Source organism: Apium graveolens, chromosome 1, assembly GCF_009905375.1.
Source record: "Apium graveolens cultivar Ventura chromosome 1, ASM990537v1, whole genome shotgun sequence".
NCBI lineage: Eukaryota > Viridiplantae > Streptophyta > Magnoliopsida > Apiales > Apiaceae > Apium > Apium graveolens.
Genome location: NC_133647.1, coordinates 156,824,505 through 156,842,167, shown reverse-complemented (window position 1 = coordinate 156,842,167; position 17,663 = coordinate 156,824,505). Strand labels below are relative to the sequence as shown.

At 34.3% G+C, this 17,663-nt stretch overlaps 1 protein-coding gene across 1 annotated transcript; it reads right to left on the bottom strand.

Annotated features, from left to right (window-relative positions):
• Positions 1-1,078: 1,078 nt before the first annotated feature.
• Positions 1,079-7,213, bottom strand: LOC141668620 (uncharacterized protein At5g02240). Its single transcript, XM_074475577.1, has 9 exons — positions 6,889-7,213; positions 5,989-6,101; positions 5,776-5,829; positions 5,570-5,654; positions 3,684-3,789; positions 3,444-3,530; positions 3,010-3,107; positions 1,955-2,064; positions 1,079-1,322 (listed from the first exon to the last, which is right to left on the bottom strand). The coding sequence occupies exons 1-9, from the start codon at positions 7,166-7,168 to the stop codon at positions 1,254-1,256; spliced, it is 1,002 nt and encodes a 333-aa protein (XP_074331678.1). The 5' UTR covers positions 7,169-7,213; the 3' UTR covers positions 1,079-1,253.
• Between the last annotated feature and the right edge of the window lie 10,450 nt (positions 7,214-17,663).

Sequence of the window (17,663 nt, the reverse complement as noted above, 5' to 3'; positions counted from 1 at the left end):
AACGCCGGGACCAAATCAAATCAGACCATAAAATAACAGATTGGTTCGGTTTCGATCCACGGTTCGAACTTAATCATTTATTGTTTGTTTCATTTTTATTAAAATTATAATGAAACAGTTATTTAAGTAAATATAATATAAAAATTTATTATATATCGGTATTATATATTACATATAAGTACTATGATATATATTTATAAATATTTAGTTTACAGATGACTTTCATATACTTTAGTTTAATTTAAATTATACTAATTATATGAATTAGGATATAACTGCGACATATTAACAATTAACTCAAGTTTTTATTTAAAAAATAATTTGATGTTCTTAATATAATATACACCCACGCTCTTAATATAATATACACCCACGCGTACACAAAACCATAATTTATAATCTTAAATTGTAGGTATATACTAGAATTTTTATATATTATTATATAATGGTCCGGTTTGATTTAAACAATTTTATTTTATTGAAAAATATAACCAAACCATTTATGTGTGAACGGTTCGATTAACCGAACCATTCAAAACGATTTTAGCGGTTTCAGTTTTTCTTGGTTCGGATTATTATGGTCCGGTCCGGATTCACGATTGATTTTTTGAACACCCTATTGTATAAACAATTTTTTTTATCAAGACTATCGTAAGACTATCTTAAGAAAATTCAGTCACAATAGTCGGATAAGAGCACACTGATACATGTTTTTTCACAATTATTTATCCATCAAATTAATTATTTGTTTTTCTATCTTGACAGTCCTGATTACGTAGAATAAAAATTTCTTGATCATTGACAAAAATAAACTATTAAATATTTGACAAAAAAATAAATTCCACCGATCTATTATTTTCAAAAACCACAAAAGTTTATAATACTAAAAATATTATAAAAATAGTTTTCAAACAATTTCATGCAACATGTTTAAGATGTCACATCATACACATGATAACAACAATCTTCCTAATTATATATAATGAGACCCCCACAAATCAAAACCCTGTTAACCATGTCATTTGATAAAATATTTGGATAATCTGACACCATTCTTTTTATAATTGGAGAAGCCATAGACAATAAATCTACTTTTTACATGGTTAATATAATTTTATTAAAATGCACAAAATTGTGAATATAGCACAAGTAACAACATGCTGTACTAAAATTTACAAACCAAAGTCTACGTTCTTATTTACGACACAAACGTTGAGTACATTGCAAAGACAAAGTACTCAATGTACCTTTAATTATGAGTGCGCTGTAGCTGCTCTAAACAATTCCTCCCACTTATCTTTGTTGTTTTCTGGCCCTTCCCCCTGGTTCAAGATACAAAAATAAAACAATGTTTTCCCAAAAGTATATTAGAAGCATTATATTTTGAACTACTGGCCAAATAGTAGCAAGTTGATGTTTTACAACTTCTACACTTGAGTACATGAAAACTTTTGGGACTGAGAAAATCGCTGTGAAATGTACATTTCAATAACTTTTGCGCTTATGGTTACTAAAACATATCTTTAGATGCTCATGCATTATCTAGCAATCTCACTTTTTGTTGTGGTAGATTGTTGATAAAGAAAGGAAGGACATCTTTTCCCTGCATCCTTTATGATTTCATAAAATTGACTCTCTAGGACACTTTTCTGAAACAACAATCTAGGCCAGAATTTCTAGCTCATACAGAAAGTATTAGGAAACTATCTTTGACTACCTATTTTGTAAATTTTCAAATTTCAACCACTAAAAATGAATATATAATAATTTGTTTCCAGAAGAATTGTATGCAAGAGATGCACACTCCACAAATGAACTACTATCTCTTTAATTTTTAATGGTTAACATTATTTTCTCGAGTCTTATTGCAATCGTTCTACAAATTTCTTTTTTAGTTAAGATTCTTCGGGAACACACAATAAAAGATTAAAGTTTCAATAAGTTAAAATATTACCTTAATAGAGTTGATTTCATAAATTTGGCCTTGTGTACATTCAATGTCTAATGCTTGTAAACATGCTTCGGCAACCACAAGCCTACTAACCTCCCCAACCAGTTTATCTCCTGCAATTAACAAGACAAAACTTCATCACAGAAGAGTTTATACCTCAAACCAGCAGCCCAAAGAAAAACTAAAGTTGTTGGTTAAAAAAAGTACTCTATCAAGGTACATATACGGTTTTGTAAGAGTTGAGATTTTAATTTGAAGAGGTAACGGAGAGTTGGGATCTAAGATTGATAGATAGTGATTGTAAAGTTTCTTCTCCTACTAGGATTATATTTTCTCGTAGTGAAAAATCTCAGGCTTCTCCGCCTAATATAAGGAGGATATTTTATTATAGTGAAAATCTTTAATTTGGGCTCAGGGAATTGAAACAGGGGTGAATGATCTATTAGAAATTAAGTCACTGTAAACCAAAATAAAACTAATAGCCTTGTGTTATCTTTCTGTCTTCTACTCAGTTTTTGCGCTTTTTTTTACTTATCATCTTTAATTAAATAATTCTAAAAAAGAAAGAAAAGTTAAAAACGTCAATTTCAACTTTTAGAAGGTTATAAGCTATTTCACCTCTGTTTAGCTTGTCTTCGGGAAGGCGTATTACATACCTCTGAATATCCATAATCTCCGTGCAGCTTTTCATGGGCAACTTTACGGGGAGATAAACACAACAAAATTATTATATCCATGTCTATTTGACTTAATTTAATTTAATACTCTACTGTACTACCTTAATAATTAACCGTAGGAACCTCATTGGGTACGTGATCTATGCCTGCTAGTCTCCAACTATCCCATTACGAGTATATAAGGTAAATCAGAAACAAGTATGTAAACCAGTCACTGGTATGCTGAGAAATGAAAATACACTATTCTCTGACTAATTAATTTATAACCCACATCATTGTTCATTAAATGATTTAATGCTAGATACAGCCCAAAAAATACACCGAGATTTACATATCAAATGAGAAAAAGTTATTCCACAAAGAAGTCAGAGCATCTGATACCTTGGCCAATAATAACTGCACGTCGTTCCCCAGCTGTGGCCTTGAGAAGAGTATTCAAATCATATGATGTGTATGGTCCATCAGTCAATCTTCCAGGTCTGTTACAGAATGCACTAGTGTCAAAGACTACGAAACACAGCAAATGTTCTAAAAATAGTAAAATAAAGAGAAGTACTTCCATTGTGGCCTTCTTGACTTTCAAAAGTTAATTTAATCTTTTCTTTCCTTATCAAAGTTGTATTGTATCAATTACTTGTGATGATGCCTATAAGTAAGTACCGTTAATTGAGAATTTCAGTGTTCGTATTATTTTTATAAAATTAAAATTAAATCTCTGAACAAGTGAAATTGACTTTCCAAAGTAAAAAGAAGTTTGTCTATTCTTAAACAGAAAACAAGACTATCCAAAAGATACAAGCTGAAATGTTACATACCTGACTATAGTATATGGAAGACCAGATTTGATAAGACAGTCTTCACCCATCTTCTTATATTTGAGTACACCACAGAGATTCATAATGCTACAGGACAACAAATAAATTCTTTTCAATCAAAAACTCAAAATAGTCAAATAATTGACCAGTTCCCTATATATTATTCAATGTAAATTCATAGCATTACATATTAGATAGACTCTATATGTTACATATACTTTAGAATAGAAGTAGTTATACCTCCAGGGTAGTTCATTAAACTTGGTGACTCCGACTGATGATACAAGAACAACTCTTTTAAGTGAAGGAGGCAGTGCCGATATAAGATTTCTTGCCCCATCGCAATCTTTGAAGTACAAATATGTAATCAAATTAAGGTACATAAGTTAACCATTATCTTGCATGATAGTGAAACTACTGGACTCTGTCCAGCAAGACTAAAGTTGGCAGGTACATTATAAATTAAATGTTATAGTACAGAAGATTAATACGAACCTCATTACCAATCAAACAATAGCTTTTTAGTCTATGCTCCTATACTTGGGTCAATTCGATAAAAGGTTAACATTTTAGAAACAGAAGCCTGGTGCGTTTTCCATATCAAGTTTAACTAAAGGATAAGTAGATGCATTTTCCATTATAAGTCGTTGGATTGGTGATGCTGACAAGAAATCAAGAATTATTTTATTTTATTAATTAGGACTGAAATTAATTGTAATATACTATAATGTTTAACTTATATCAGATCAATAAATTATTAGGACTTATTTAGGTTATGGTATTAGAATATTAAAAGTAGTTGTTTCCTTTCATTTAATAGAGTGGTGGATTAGTATAATGAAGTAACTATTGATTGGACTAGTTTTCTTATTACATGAAATTTCACTTTTGGCCAAGTTTCAGGGTTTTATCCATTATAATGTGATGCAATCTTTTATCATAACATATCCAGACTTCGATAAACCAGTGTTTAATATAGGGAGTACTTGGGAAATACTTGGAAATCGGGTGCTAACCGATTTGAGACGTGACTATTTTGTGATAAAAAAAATTGTTTTCAATAACCTCTCAGGTCAAAAGTCGGATTTTGGCTTAAATTTCTAAATGGTCCCAAAAACTCCCAAATTAAGTATATTCACTTAATAATTCACTGCTAATTTTATTATCAAATATATACTTTTAATTTGTCTTGTAGTTTTAATGATAATTTACTTATAATATATACACATAGAAGATAATTATACTTCATATTGGAATTTTGTTTATAGATTAGAATAACTAGTACAATTTAACGTTAATAGGCAAGAATAGATTTCTTAAATCATTATCAATAATATGGTATAATCCATTAGATTAGTTCTCTGTGTACTCTTTCTGCTAGTACGAAGTCCTAGCTCTCCAAGTACTCTGTGCAAGTACCAAGTCCAGGTACTAATTATGCACTCACTCAACCGATTAGGACCGAACTTCAAATTTTTACAACACTGATTGAAACTAAGACTGTTCTCTTGTAATGAGTTGTATTCCAGATACACACTCTCTTTAGGGGATAATTACTAGGGGTAGTGGTTCTTTTGCGATTGAATTACCTTAAAGCACTAGCAAGTCTTTTACAGTGGTTAATCCACAAAATTATCTTTTTGTTGTCCTCTATTCTAAAAATCCTTCTTTTCAATTTTCAAACATCTGTTTCCCAGGTAAATAATGTTCCTATTAAGATCTAGTTATTATGATGAGCTGATGAGCTTGTCGTTTAGAAGCAATGCTTCAATTCAAGACAAGTTCTGACTAAATGAAACAGTAAAGGCTTCCAGGGGAAGAGAGACTTGAAATCATAATGTTTGCCAGAATTTAACAATGCAGATAAGCTAAACACCTTTACATGTGATGTACACTGATCAGGTCAACCTCTTTATAGCTGTACAATCTGTGCATTGTATTTGAGAAAGTAAATTAGTAGCATTTTTCTCAATTGTCCAATGTAGTCTGCGTGTGGCTCCACTTACTACCTTAATGGATAGCATATAAGAAGGGAGCTAAAGAAGGAAAAATTCATAAGTAAGTATATGCATTTCTGGTGATATTGATATAAAATTTGGGTATCATAAGTGAAGTACGACTCATACCTACTCTTTCGGGGGTGTTATCACCATCCCACCGCTTCGATGGAAAGGCTGTTGTTCCTGTACAGCAAATAACATGTGTAACACCCTAAAATTCAACATGTCTCATGTTAGTGATTTGCATAGCCACGAGACTTCGGAAAAACAAATTAATATGTACCTTACAGATGTAGATGAATTTCTTAGCTTAAGTAATTAACAGCACAAACCTCAAACATTGAGGGATCAAGATCCTCTGGGTTTCGGATGTCGCCTTTAAACACCTATCAAGGTTGGAAAACTCTTTAACTAAATAACTTGCCATCCTGGTGGGAAAAATTCGAAAAAGTAAAACTTGTTTCTCATCTACACTCAAGAAGATAACTTTTCCTCTATTACAAATGATACAAACAAGATAAAGTAGGGCAGGAATAAAAGCAGACCTGTAGTTTGTCCTCATCTTGTTCACCAAACAGAGTTGCTGCTTTCTCAGGATCACGAACTAGTAATCGTGATTTGATGTTTCGATTAAGTAGTGAGGCCACAACTAATTGTCCTGAATACAGCAAATGCACACATACTGAGGTGAAGTTACCAAAGAATGGAACTATGTAATATATTGAAACAGAAGAAATCGGATAATATTAAATACATCATGATAAAATTTCTCTATATTAAACAGTGGAAATAATTATGATCCCTGTATGGTTCTGGAAATATTAGAATGTCCTTGTAGCAGCTAGATATTACGAATTCTACTAGCTATCACTATAACCTGTGGAAACTACACATCAATTATCTATTTTATTAGAAGGAATATACGGAAATTGGGAGTGTAATCAAAGGAGGAGAGCGAAAAAAAAGAGTTCAAGATTTCTGTGACGAGGTTGCTGAACAAAATGAGCAGGAAAGAGGATGGAGCATCCATTCTCCAATTAGTAAGCATTAACTCAATTCAAATTGGAGGAAAGAATAAAATTATAATCATTAACCCACAAAAATTTACAAATTTCATTTTCTTCCGGGGCATAATAAAACAGTTATTTGCTAACTGTTTGATAGACTGTTGCTATGGGTACATACATGTTGTATTTTAAGTCAGCTTTGAGTTTTGTTAACGATGCTTAACACTTAACAGTTACAATATTGGAGCAGCAATCACAGAGAAACAAAAGGCATATAGCCTAAATCACCATCTCAATCATATGTTTATTAACCTATATTCACAAAGTAGTTGTAAACATCATAGGAAACTTGTGGGTGTGTTTGAGAGAGAGAGAGAGGGAGGGGGGGAGAGAAGGGGGGGGAGAGAGAGAGAGAGAGAGAGATTTTAGAAGAAGTACCAACACCGCCAGAGGCACCGATGACAAGAACAAGCTTGGAAGATGCAGCAGGGGTAGCTCTGTTTTGCAGAGACTCCTCAGCTTTAACTGCATTATAAACAGTTGAAAATCTTCCTCTGCTTTTCCTACTTGTTGTTATTGATTGTAGACTTTTTAGAGAATTTGAGTGATGATTAAACAAGGTGGGTAAAATTAATCGAGAGGAGGGTGCCAAGTTTTGGTAATTAAGTGGAGTCGATGTTATGAGTTTACAAGCCATGTGTAATGCAGCAACTGCCATTTCAGACAGATACACATACTAACCATCCAAAGTACATATCATTTGTCTGAAATGTTATTGTCCACTTGTATCCTTTTTTATCCTCTTTTTCTATATTATTATCCTTCATGTGTATTGCTTTAAAATTTGTTGCATTTTTGGTATATCTAGTTAATTGCGTTTTTTTTACAAATTTAAATCAAATTTCATTAATTTGAAAGGAATTCGGCTAAGACAAATCTCCAACTGACCATGCAACAGGTTGAGAAACAAATAAATGAGTTAAATAATTAGAAATGAAAATAAATTCTGGTTAGGTAGAATATCCGTAAAATATGCATAATTTCTTTTTTCAAAAATTTATTTTAGATTTAAATGAATCATTTTATGTTAAAATATTCCGGGAGTAATTATTAAAAATTTAAATATTTGTCTCCGGTGATTCAGGCAATCTAACCTACACAAACCGACAAGGGAGTATATTCTAACTCCTATGAGAAATCAAAATTCATTTAGACCTAAATAATATATAGGTCTTGTTCCCTGAAAATCATGTGTCAGGAGGCCTTAACCAACACATTATTTCCTGATCGTTGGATTAGAAATCCAACGGTCAGGATTAAAAAAAAAATTCGCCCTTCCACGCTTTTTTTTCGCGGAAAAGGTTGGCTTCCGCTTTTATTATACGCGGAGCGGGTAAAGACCAAAAAACCCTTCATTGCCTTCCGCTAATAATATACGGGCATATATTGTTTTGTCCACACGCCTTTGTGTATTTTTGATTTTAATTGCAAACCCGTTTTTCAAAGCGTAGGCCCTAATCACATTTTCGGCGGCTATCAAATTAGGAAAATTTTGACTCAAGAAAGGAATTACAATATCTTCTTCCCCAACAACACTTTTATCCCTACTCCCACTACTCTCATGCATAAACTCATTATTTTCATGCAAATCTTCATTTTCAAATCTATGTTCACTAACATAAACATCTTCATCGCAATTATTAACAAGGTTAACTTAATTTACATTATCATCACGTAAGCAACCACCACTAATATCAACAATGTCACTATTTACAACATTATTACTTTTCAAAGTTTTTCTACCTTGAAACCTAGCAAACATCTTATCCATAACTACAATAAGAAAAAAGCAAGAAATTGAGTTTATCAAATGTAATTAGTGAATAAGGATGAACAAAACCAAGAATTCCCCCAAATTTGCTCTCCACTTTGACAAATGCTGCACAAAAGGGAAAGTGTGATCATTTTAGGTTTATAAACTGCAAGTACAGTCCTTCCACTAATATTATCCGCGGAAGGCAAAGAGGTTCCGCGCAAAAAAAAAGGCGCGGAAAGGTAGCATTCCGCGGAAAAAAGCGCGGAAGGGCGAATTTTTTTTTTTAATCCTGGCCGTTGGATTGTTCATCCAACGGTCAGGAAATAATGTGTTGGATCCAACGGTCAGAAAATAATGTGTTGGTTAAGGGTTTCCTGACACATGATTGTCAGGGAACAGGACCCATAATTTATATATGCTTCTGTTGTAAATCTCACTAACAAATATAGCAACATAGAAGCAAGTGTATAAAGAATTTAGCAAGTTTAGGCCAAGACCACAGTTAACAAAACAAAACATGCAGGTAAACAAAATCAGTAACTGAAATAACGAAGAGAGAAAGAAAGATGTACCCGAAACCATAGCTTTTAACAGTAGCTGAAATAAAGGTTCACAAATACAAAATACCAAGAAAAATGATCACAGCTGAGTCACCAGGCCTTGCTCGAAGTCCTGGCTGCTCTTGAAGAGAATATTGCCCCTACCTGCTGCGTTTGGGATGCGCACAATATCTCCACCAGGATAAAACAGCTCGGAGTTTATGTTAACAGCAGCAACAAAAGCTCCACTTCGACCAGCACCTCAGTCGCCGGAAAATATCAGCACTTCAGGACTTGTGGGAGAGAAATGCAGAGAGGTTGAAGAGAAGAGAAGAGAATGTAGTGTATATAATACATTCACTTTAACCTCTATTTATAGGAGAGGAAAAATGAAACTGTCCACACACTTAATGTCTGAATTAAACTGCTTCATTAATGAAAAAATCAAAACTGATCAGATTTTGAATTCATTAATGAAAAAATCAAAACTGATCAGCTTTTAAATTTAAATTATTTGTAACAGTTTTTCACATTAACACCCACATTATTATCAGAACTTAAGTTAAGTTCTGATTTGATTCATCAGTACTTAAGTTCTGATTCTGATATCAGAACTTGTTAAGTTGTGATTTTATTCATCAGTTCTTAAGTTCTGATTCTGATATCAGAACTTGTTACAGATCAGATTATTTGCAGGTTCAATATATTTAGACTAAACCCACTAACAAAGTGACTTAGCCTATTTCAGTACCCAGCCCAATAATCCAGTCACCGATAAATAAATTCGAATTAAAATAATTCTCAAATAAATAAAATCCTCGCCCAGGTCGCCTCGCGTACGCGAGACGCCGAGACATTCGCCCAAATCGCCCTTCGGTCCGGTCCGGGGCGGGGCGCGCGTGTGTGTGTGCGCGTGAAGCACACAACAACACAATAGACCATCACACACCTTAGTAGTTGTATACTACTTATGTGGGTAATACCATATAAAACACACAACCCCCTTTATTTATTTCAATGTGGGACAAACATTCTCAAATTTTCCAAGCTTTTCCAAGCTACTTTCTGTTGGATTTTTAACACAGCGGGGCGTGGAAAAAACACTTTTACACACACAAAATCCAAATAAAAGCATATAAATCTTGAATAAAAATTCGAGGGATCGAATCTAACCTTTTAAAATTATTCGGAGACAACGATCAGAGATCCTTTGCAGTTGCTCCTCAAGTGTGAAGCACTCCACCGGTATCCACCAAGAAAATGACTTTTAGGAGGAGGAGGAGGTGGAGAGAATTTGGTTTTCTAAAACTTTTGGGTTTCTAGGGGTCAGAATAAAATAGGGTCTATAATAGTGTATTTATAGGCAAAATTTTCAGCTGAAATTTTCTCATAAATATTATTATTATTATCCCATTAATTATTCTCAATAATAATTAAAACACCTTTTAATCATTAATCCTTTTTCTAAACACTTTAGAAATAATTCTCTCTCTTGATTTAATTTCCAAAAATTAAATCTTTTAATTAATAATATTAAGAACTTTTCTTAATTAATTTATAATCAATTAAATCTCATTTAATCAATTATTAAATTTGTCAATTAATTATTTATTTCACAAATAAATAATTATTTAGCCATTATTAATTAATTCCTCCACCATTAAATCATTCTCTTTTTATGGTGTGACCCTGTAGGTTCAATATTAAGCCGGTAGTAGAAATAAATAATAATAAAACTATTTTATCATTATTTATATAAATTCTCTAATTTATTAAATATGATTAATTAATTAATCACATTTATTCTACATCGTGAGTGATGCTTCTCAACATATCGCGACTATCCGGATAATATGAATTCACTGCTTAGAATACCAAGAACCTGTCAGTGAATAGTTACCGTACAATAAACTCCTTCTACCCTACAATGTCCCGATTAAATACAAGGCATGGATCTCGTGTCAAGCCTATCTAATTCAATCACTTTGCTTACCATTTACTATGCGTAGTTCTATGCAAATTAGAAACTCCTTTCTAATTTCATTTACTCTGGCCAGAGATTCCTGAACTAGCATAAGTGGATCAGCCTTGAACATTCGCTTCCTTCACTGGAAGGGGTAGATCCTTTATTGATCATACACTATCTTCGTGTACAAACTCCTATACCCAGAAGAGCCCTAATAATTGTCCCTGGAGACTAAGAACTAAACCAAAGCATAGTTTAGTGTACACAAGATGACTATGATGACCTCAAGTCTAAGGATACTTGTACAACTATCACTATGTGAACAACTGCTGACACGTGAGTGAACTCCATCAGTTGTTCAGCTGTGCGAGTCATGTTCAGTGAACTTATTCCATAATAAGCACCTACATACTAGCTATAGTGTCACCACACAAATGTCTATGAGAACAGACATCCTTCATAATGAAGCAAGCATAGTATGTACCGATCTTTGCGGATTATTAATTACCAATTAGTAATTCTATGACCAGGAACTATTTAAGTTTAGAGTTATCATCTTTTTAGGTCTCACTATTATGATCTCATCATAATCCATAAAAAGCTTTACTCTAAACTATGGTATATCTTATTTAAACACTTAAATAGATAGAGCCCGTAATAAAAACAAAACAAGTCTTTTATTAATATCAATGAAATCAAAACAGATTACATAAAAGTTATTCCTAAATCCTAATACATGATTGGACTTAGGACATTTTCCTTTCACTTTCAACTCTCATTTCATATGGATTTCACATACATCTGTGTGTACCATTCCTAGCAAATCTGCAGCCCTCTCTCCATGTCCACTAAATGGAGACTGCAGTGCCACTATGAAGTGAGATTTTCATTATCCCTTTTCTTTTATTAGTTTGTTCAATCTGAAGTAAATTATGTCACATATATACAGACCATTATTTAAAGTACCACGTCCATAAAGAATATTATCTCTAAGAATAGAACATTCATTATTCTCAATAATAAATGAAAAATCCACCCAAGTCTAACATGGGAATAATATTCCTCACAATCGAGGGAACAAAATAACAATTATTTCAAACATTAGTCTTGCCCGTAGGCCTATGTAAATGAAACGATTCTACATCTACAGCAGCAACTCTTGCTCCATTTCCATCAGTAGAATCACCTCCTCTTCCTCAAGAGTCCTACTTCTCCTTGGTCCCTGCAACAAATTGCAGATTTGAGAACCACAGGCGGTATCTAATACCCAAGTAGAAATTTGATTTAATGACATATTCACTTCTATCATGAACATACCTGAATCAGAAGCGGTAGTCTCACTACCCTTCTTCTTCTTCAATTCTGTAAGGTAAACCTTGCAGTTCCTCTTCCAGTGCCCCACCTTGTTACAGTGAAAGCAAACAACTTTGCTCTTGGGGTCTTCAGCTTTTGGTGGAACCGGCATTTTCTCACCTACTTTCTTCTTCTTGGAAGAGTTTCTCTTCCTTTTCTTAGGATTGGAACCTTCACCAATTAGAAGAACATAACTCTTCTTAGGGGGAAAATTCGATTCCGCAGTCTTCAACATGTTGTGGAGTTCAGGCAGGCTGACATCCAACTTATTCATGTGAAAGTTCACAACAAACTGCGAGAACGAACTTGGAAGCGATTGCAAGACCAAGTCTTGGCTCAGCTCCCCATCCATAGCAAAACCAAGTTGTCCAAGACGTTCAATCAAATTGATCATCTTAAGTACATGGTCATTCACAGATGATCCCTCAGACATCCTACAACCGAACAACTCCTTCGATATCTCATATCGAGCTGTCCTCCCCGCCACATCATACAACTCTTGTAGATGCATGAGGATAGTGTGAGCATCCATATGCTCATGTTGCTTCTGTAGCTCAATGTCCATGGAAGCTAGCATGATGCATTGAGCAACATTTGCATCATCTATCCACTTACGATACACAACATGTTCATCATTATGTGCATCACTAGCAGGTTCAGTAGGCTTAGGTGAGTTAATCACGTATTCCAGCTTCTCAATCCTGAGAACAATTCTCAAGTTTCGAAGTCAGTCAGCATAATTAGGACCAGTCAATTTGTGAGCATCTAATATGCTCCTGAGTGATAGTGCAGAAGACATAACGTACACAGTAAATCTGAAAATGATAAACACATAACAACACTTAGCAAATATTCGATTTCATTTCAAAACACTATATGAATCGGGTGTTTATTCATAAGTGGCTCCCACTAGTTTTCCTAATTTATTCAACCCCCTACATGAAAAATTAAGCATTCATAATGCTAGTGGGAATAGGGATCCTACATTCCATTACACAATCCTGGCTGTGGCACGAAATGCCATGTAATGTTCAATAAGCAGACAACTCTTGTCAATTACATCTAATGTTATTCCCTAATCAAACTTTAGCCTCTTGAATAATTGAGTCACGGATGTGGCACGACAAACTCAATATTCTAAGTCAAGTCTAACCCAACATTCCGTACAATTGAATCAGTCCCCAAAAGCCCACGGCTGTGGCACGTAACGACCTTTAGATTCTTATTCAATGTACACATCTCTATGTAATAGACAAGTATTTCTTATTTCGAAATCAAAGCCCTCGGTTGTGGCACGAAACGACAATGATTCAAAAATAAGAACTACTTTCTACCATGTTGGAAGGCTATGACCGACACAAGCCCGTTGTATCATTGGCCAATTACTACTTGATATTATTTAATTTTAGAGGGATTATATTACGTTACAATCATAATCATATTATAAAGAGATTCTTCCTTTTAAATTAAATATTTCAAATCAATAATCAATAATCAGATGATTCCCAGATCGGGTGGAGCATTGTCAAGAGGCGTCACTTAATAACCCTTTCTTACAGATAGAAATCTGTTGTTGACAGAATCATCCTTTCTCTCATATCAAAAATTCATATTCAATTACGTGTTTCATAAACACAAGAATCTCATGATTGTATTCATAATATTATTCTTAAGGTTATGAAACAATTTCACTATACTAGGTTGTCTAACAAACGCCTTATGTTCATTTAAGTTCACCTAAATCTATCATCGCATGATAAATTAAGCATATATCACATATATCAACATGAATAAATATCAAGGTAGGCATGCTATATCATCTAGCACATTAGTCTAAGCATTATACATCTCTATGTATCACATGAAGCATTTAAAAGCAATTAAAACAGTCAAAAACAACTTTAAAACACTTCATGGAAATATAAATAGTTCAAAACTTTTATATAAACTAAAATTGATCACTCCATTAGATCCGTCTCGGAAAAATGAATCCAACGGTATATTGCACGCCCAAAACGGAGTTACGAAACTCCCAGAAAATCAATTTTAAAATCAACAGACGGGCTGTAACGCATTACAGGAACGCGTTACAAGCCCTGTAACGCATTCTGGTGATGCGTTACACCCCTTTTAAGCCATTAAAGGGTGTAACGCATTCCGTGAATGCGCCACAGGTGTGTAACGCATTCCCGGAATGCGTTACACCCCTATTATTTTTTTTTTCAGCAGCCGTCTTCTTTCCTCGGTTTGCGCGCCTGACACCTCTGTACCGTGTCTGTCTTTCTGTGCTTCTCCGTACAGCAGAAGTAGTACAACAACTTACAGATGTACAGCTGTTAGGAATATATGTGCATTAGTTTGATGATATGTTTAACAAAACACTTAAGTAGAAATTTAGTGTCTGTAGCCTCAACGGATAAGACCACTTTGGCTATCCGTTGATGGTGTAGCTTTACTTAGAAATAAGTCTAGTATTGTAGCATATTTCAGTCTCTGTATTTAAAATTGTAATTCTTAGAAGTTGAGAGAAACTATGAGTCATGTTGACTACTAGATGATATGCAGATAGGAAGGCCAATTGTAAATATTTCATGCCTTGTAATTTTGTATAAATGAAGTGGTATCAACGGATGACTTAAAAGACCTTCAACGGATGAGAAGCTAAGCTTCAACGGATGTCTCTAAAGCTTCAACGGATAACATCCTTCAACGGATGAGAGCATCAACGGATGAAAGCTTCAACGGATAACATCCTTCAACGGATGAGAGCATCAACGGATGAAAGCTTCAACGGATAACATCCTTCAACGGATGAGAGCATCAACGGATGAAAGCTTCAACGGATAACATCCTTCAACGGATGAAGTCATCAACGGATGAAAGCTTCAACGGATGTTCTGCTAATCAGCCGTTGATAAGTGGTAGTTGTACCTACAAGCAGAGGCACGTGGGTTGACAGAGAAAACTGAGATGTGGTAGCCGAATTTCAGGATCAACAGAAAAAGCAGCCGTTCTTCTTTTGTACAAAGTTGCAATAGTCAACAAAGTACTTGAGTGAACAGGAAAAGAAGCAAGTGAAGAACTTATTTTACTATTGTAATTTTATATTGTTTTTCACTTGTACACTTGGTAATATATATGAACCAAGAAGAAGCTAGTAATTAGAGAGATTTTTTCCAGAGCTGTTAAGAAATATCTTGAGAGAAAATTCATCTAGTTTGTACTAGGATGCAGCTGTGATCAACATTGTTGAACACAGATTTTCTAATATACCATCTCTGGTGGAACAACAAATCCACCAGAAAAGTTTTTAAGGTCTGTTGTGTTCTTTACATTTGTGCTTGAATATATATCTGTCTGTATTAGCTTAAAGCAATTCACACACTTGTTCTTCTTGAACACACAACTTTATAAACTGCTCAAAACTTGAAAAAGTTTTGAGATTTACATTCAACCCCCCTTCTGTAAATCTCATTGTTAGTCTTCTAGGAATAACAATTGGTATCAGAGCAGGCTCTTGACACACAAAGAGTTTAAAGATCTTGGAATCTAACAAAGATGAGTAAGAAGGATATTGGAGTAAAGATCCCAGTTCTTGACAAAGACAGTTATCACCACTGGAAGGTGAAAATGCACCTTCATCTACTCTCCCAAGATGAAGGTTATGTAAACTGCATTGAGAATGGTCCTCACATTCCCCACAAAGTAGCCACAGTTGCTACGGCCACAATTGCTGTTGGTCAATCCATTCCAAAACCCAGAGCAGAATGGACAATGGAAGACACAGAAGAAGTCCACAAGGATAAGAAGGCTATGAACATTTTGTTTAATGGTCTTGACAAGGATATGTTTGATAATGTGATAAATTGTTCAACTGCCAAAGAGGTTTGGGACACAGTTCAGCTGCTGTGTGAAGGTACAGAACAAGTAAGAGAGAACAAAATGCAGCTTCTCATTCAACAGTATGAGCACTTTCATTTTGAAGAAAATGAATCTTTAAATGACACATTCAATAGATTCCAAAAACTGTTGAATGGACTGAAGCTGTATGGTAGAGTGTACCAGGTGAAGGATTCAAATCTTAAATTTTTGAGATCCTTACCAAAGGAATGGAAACCCATGACTGTTTCCTTAAGAAACTCTCAAGATTATAAGGACTTTACTCTTGAAAGATTATATGGAATCTTGAAGACTTATGAACTAGAGTTGGAACAGGATGAGGTATTGGAGAGGGGGAGAAAGAAAGGAGGTTCAGTTGCATTGGTAGCTGAAAATGAGAAAGAATGCAGAAAAGAAACTGTGAGATCTACATCAAGCTCCAAAGATGGTGTAAGAAATCCAGAATCAGACAAGGGTAAAGGGCAAGTTGCTGAAAATGAAGACAACTCCAGTCAAGATGACTCTGATGGTATTGATGAGCATCTTGCATTTCTGTCCAGGAGATTTGCAAAGATGAAGTTCAGGAAAAACACTAGAGCCACTAAACCCCATAAGAACATGGTGGACAAATCCAAGTTCAAGTGTTTTAATTGTGGTATGAGTGGACACTTTGCAAGTGAGTGCAGAAAGCCAACCTCTGAAAAGAAGAAATTTGAACAAGTAGATTACAAAAAGAAATATTTTGATCTGCTCAAACAGAAGGAAAGGGCTTTCATTACTCAAGAAAGAGACTGGGCAGCTGATGGAGAAGAAGAGGATGAAGACATGGAATATGTTAACTTGGCTCTCATGGCTGATTCTGAGGAGAATGAAGTTAGTTCATCAAGCAACCAGGTAATTACTACTGATATAACACAGCTTACTAAAGAAGAGTGCAATGATGCTTTTAATGACATGTCTACTGAACTGTATCATTTGCGTGTATCTCTTAAATCTCTTGCTAAAGAAAATAGTAGGATTAAAGAGAACAATATGTTTTTAAGTAATAGAAATGCTGTGTTAGAAGATAAGTTAATTGACCTAGAAAAGACTAAGCTGCATTGTGTATCTGTTGAAAATGAACTAGCTGAATCTATTAAGAAAGTAGAAATACTTTCCAATCAATTAGAGAAAGAGCAAGAGGTGATTAAAGCCTGGAAAACATCTAGGGATGTAAGTGCTCAAATTGCCAAAGTCCAAGGAATTGAATCATTCTGTGAAACTGCCTGGGATAAAAATAAAAAGAAACTGGAATTAATTGATGGACTGTCAACGGATGTGGAATCAACGGATGATGAAAGTTATCCGTTGAAGGAAGAAAAGGAACATCCGTTGAAGGTTCCTCAATTAAAACAGGCAGATGTTTCTAAAAGAGAAAATCTAAAGAAACTCAACAAAAAGTTTGGTTCAACTTCAAAGAACTTTGTCAAAGAAGGAGCAAGCACATCCAAAGATGTCAGAAAGGTGAATGTAGGGCACATGACCTTAGAACAGTTAAACAATAGGCTCAAGATGGTTGAGGATAAAAAGGAATCCAAAAGGAAATCCAACAGAAATGGGAAGGTAGGAGTTAACAAACATAACAATTACACACCTGACAAGTATGCTCCTAGAAAAAGCT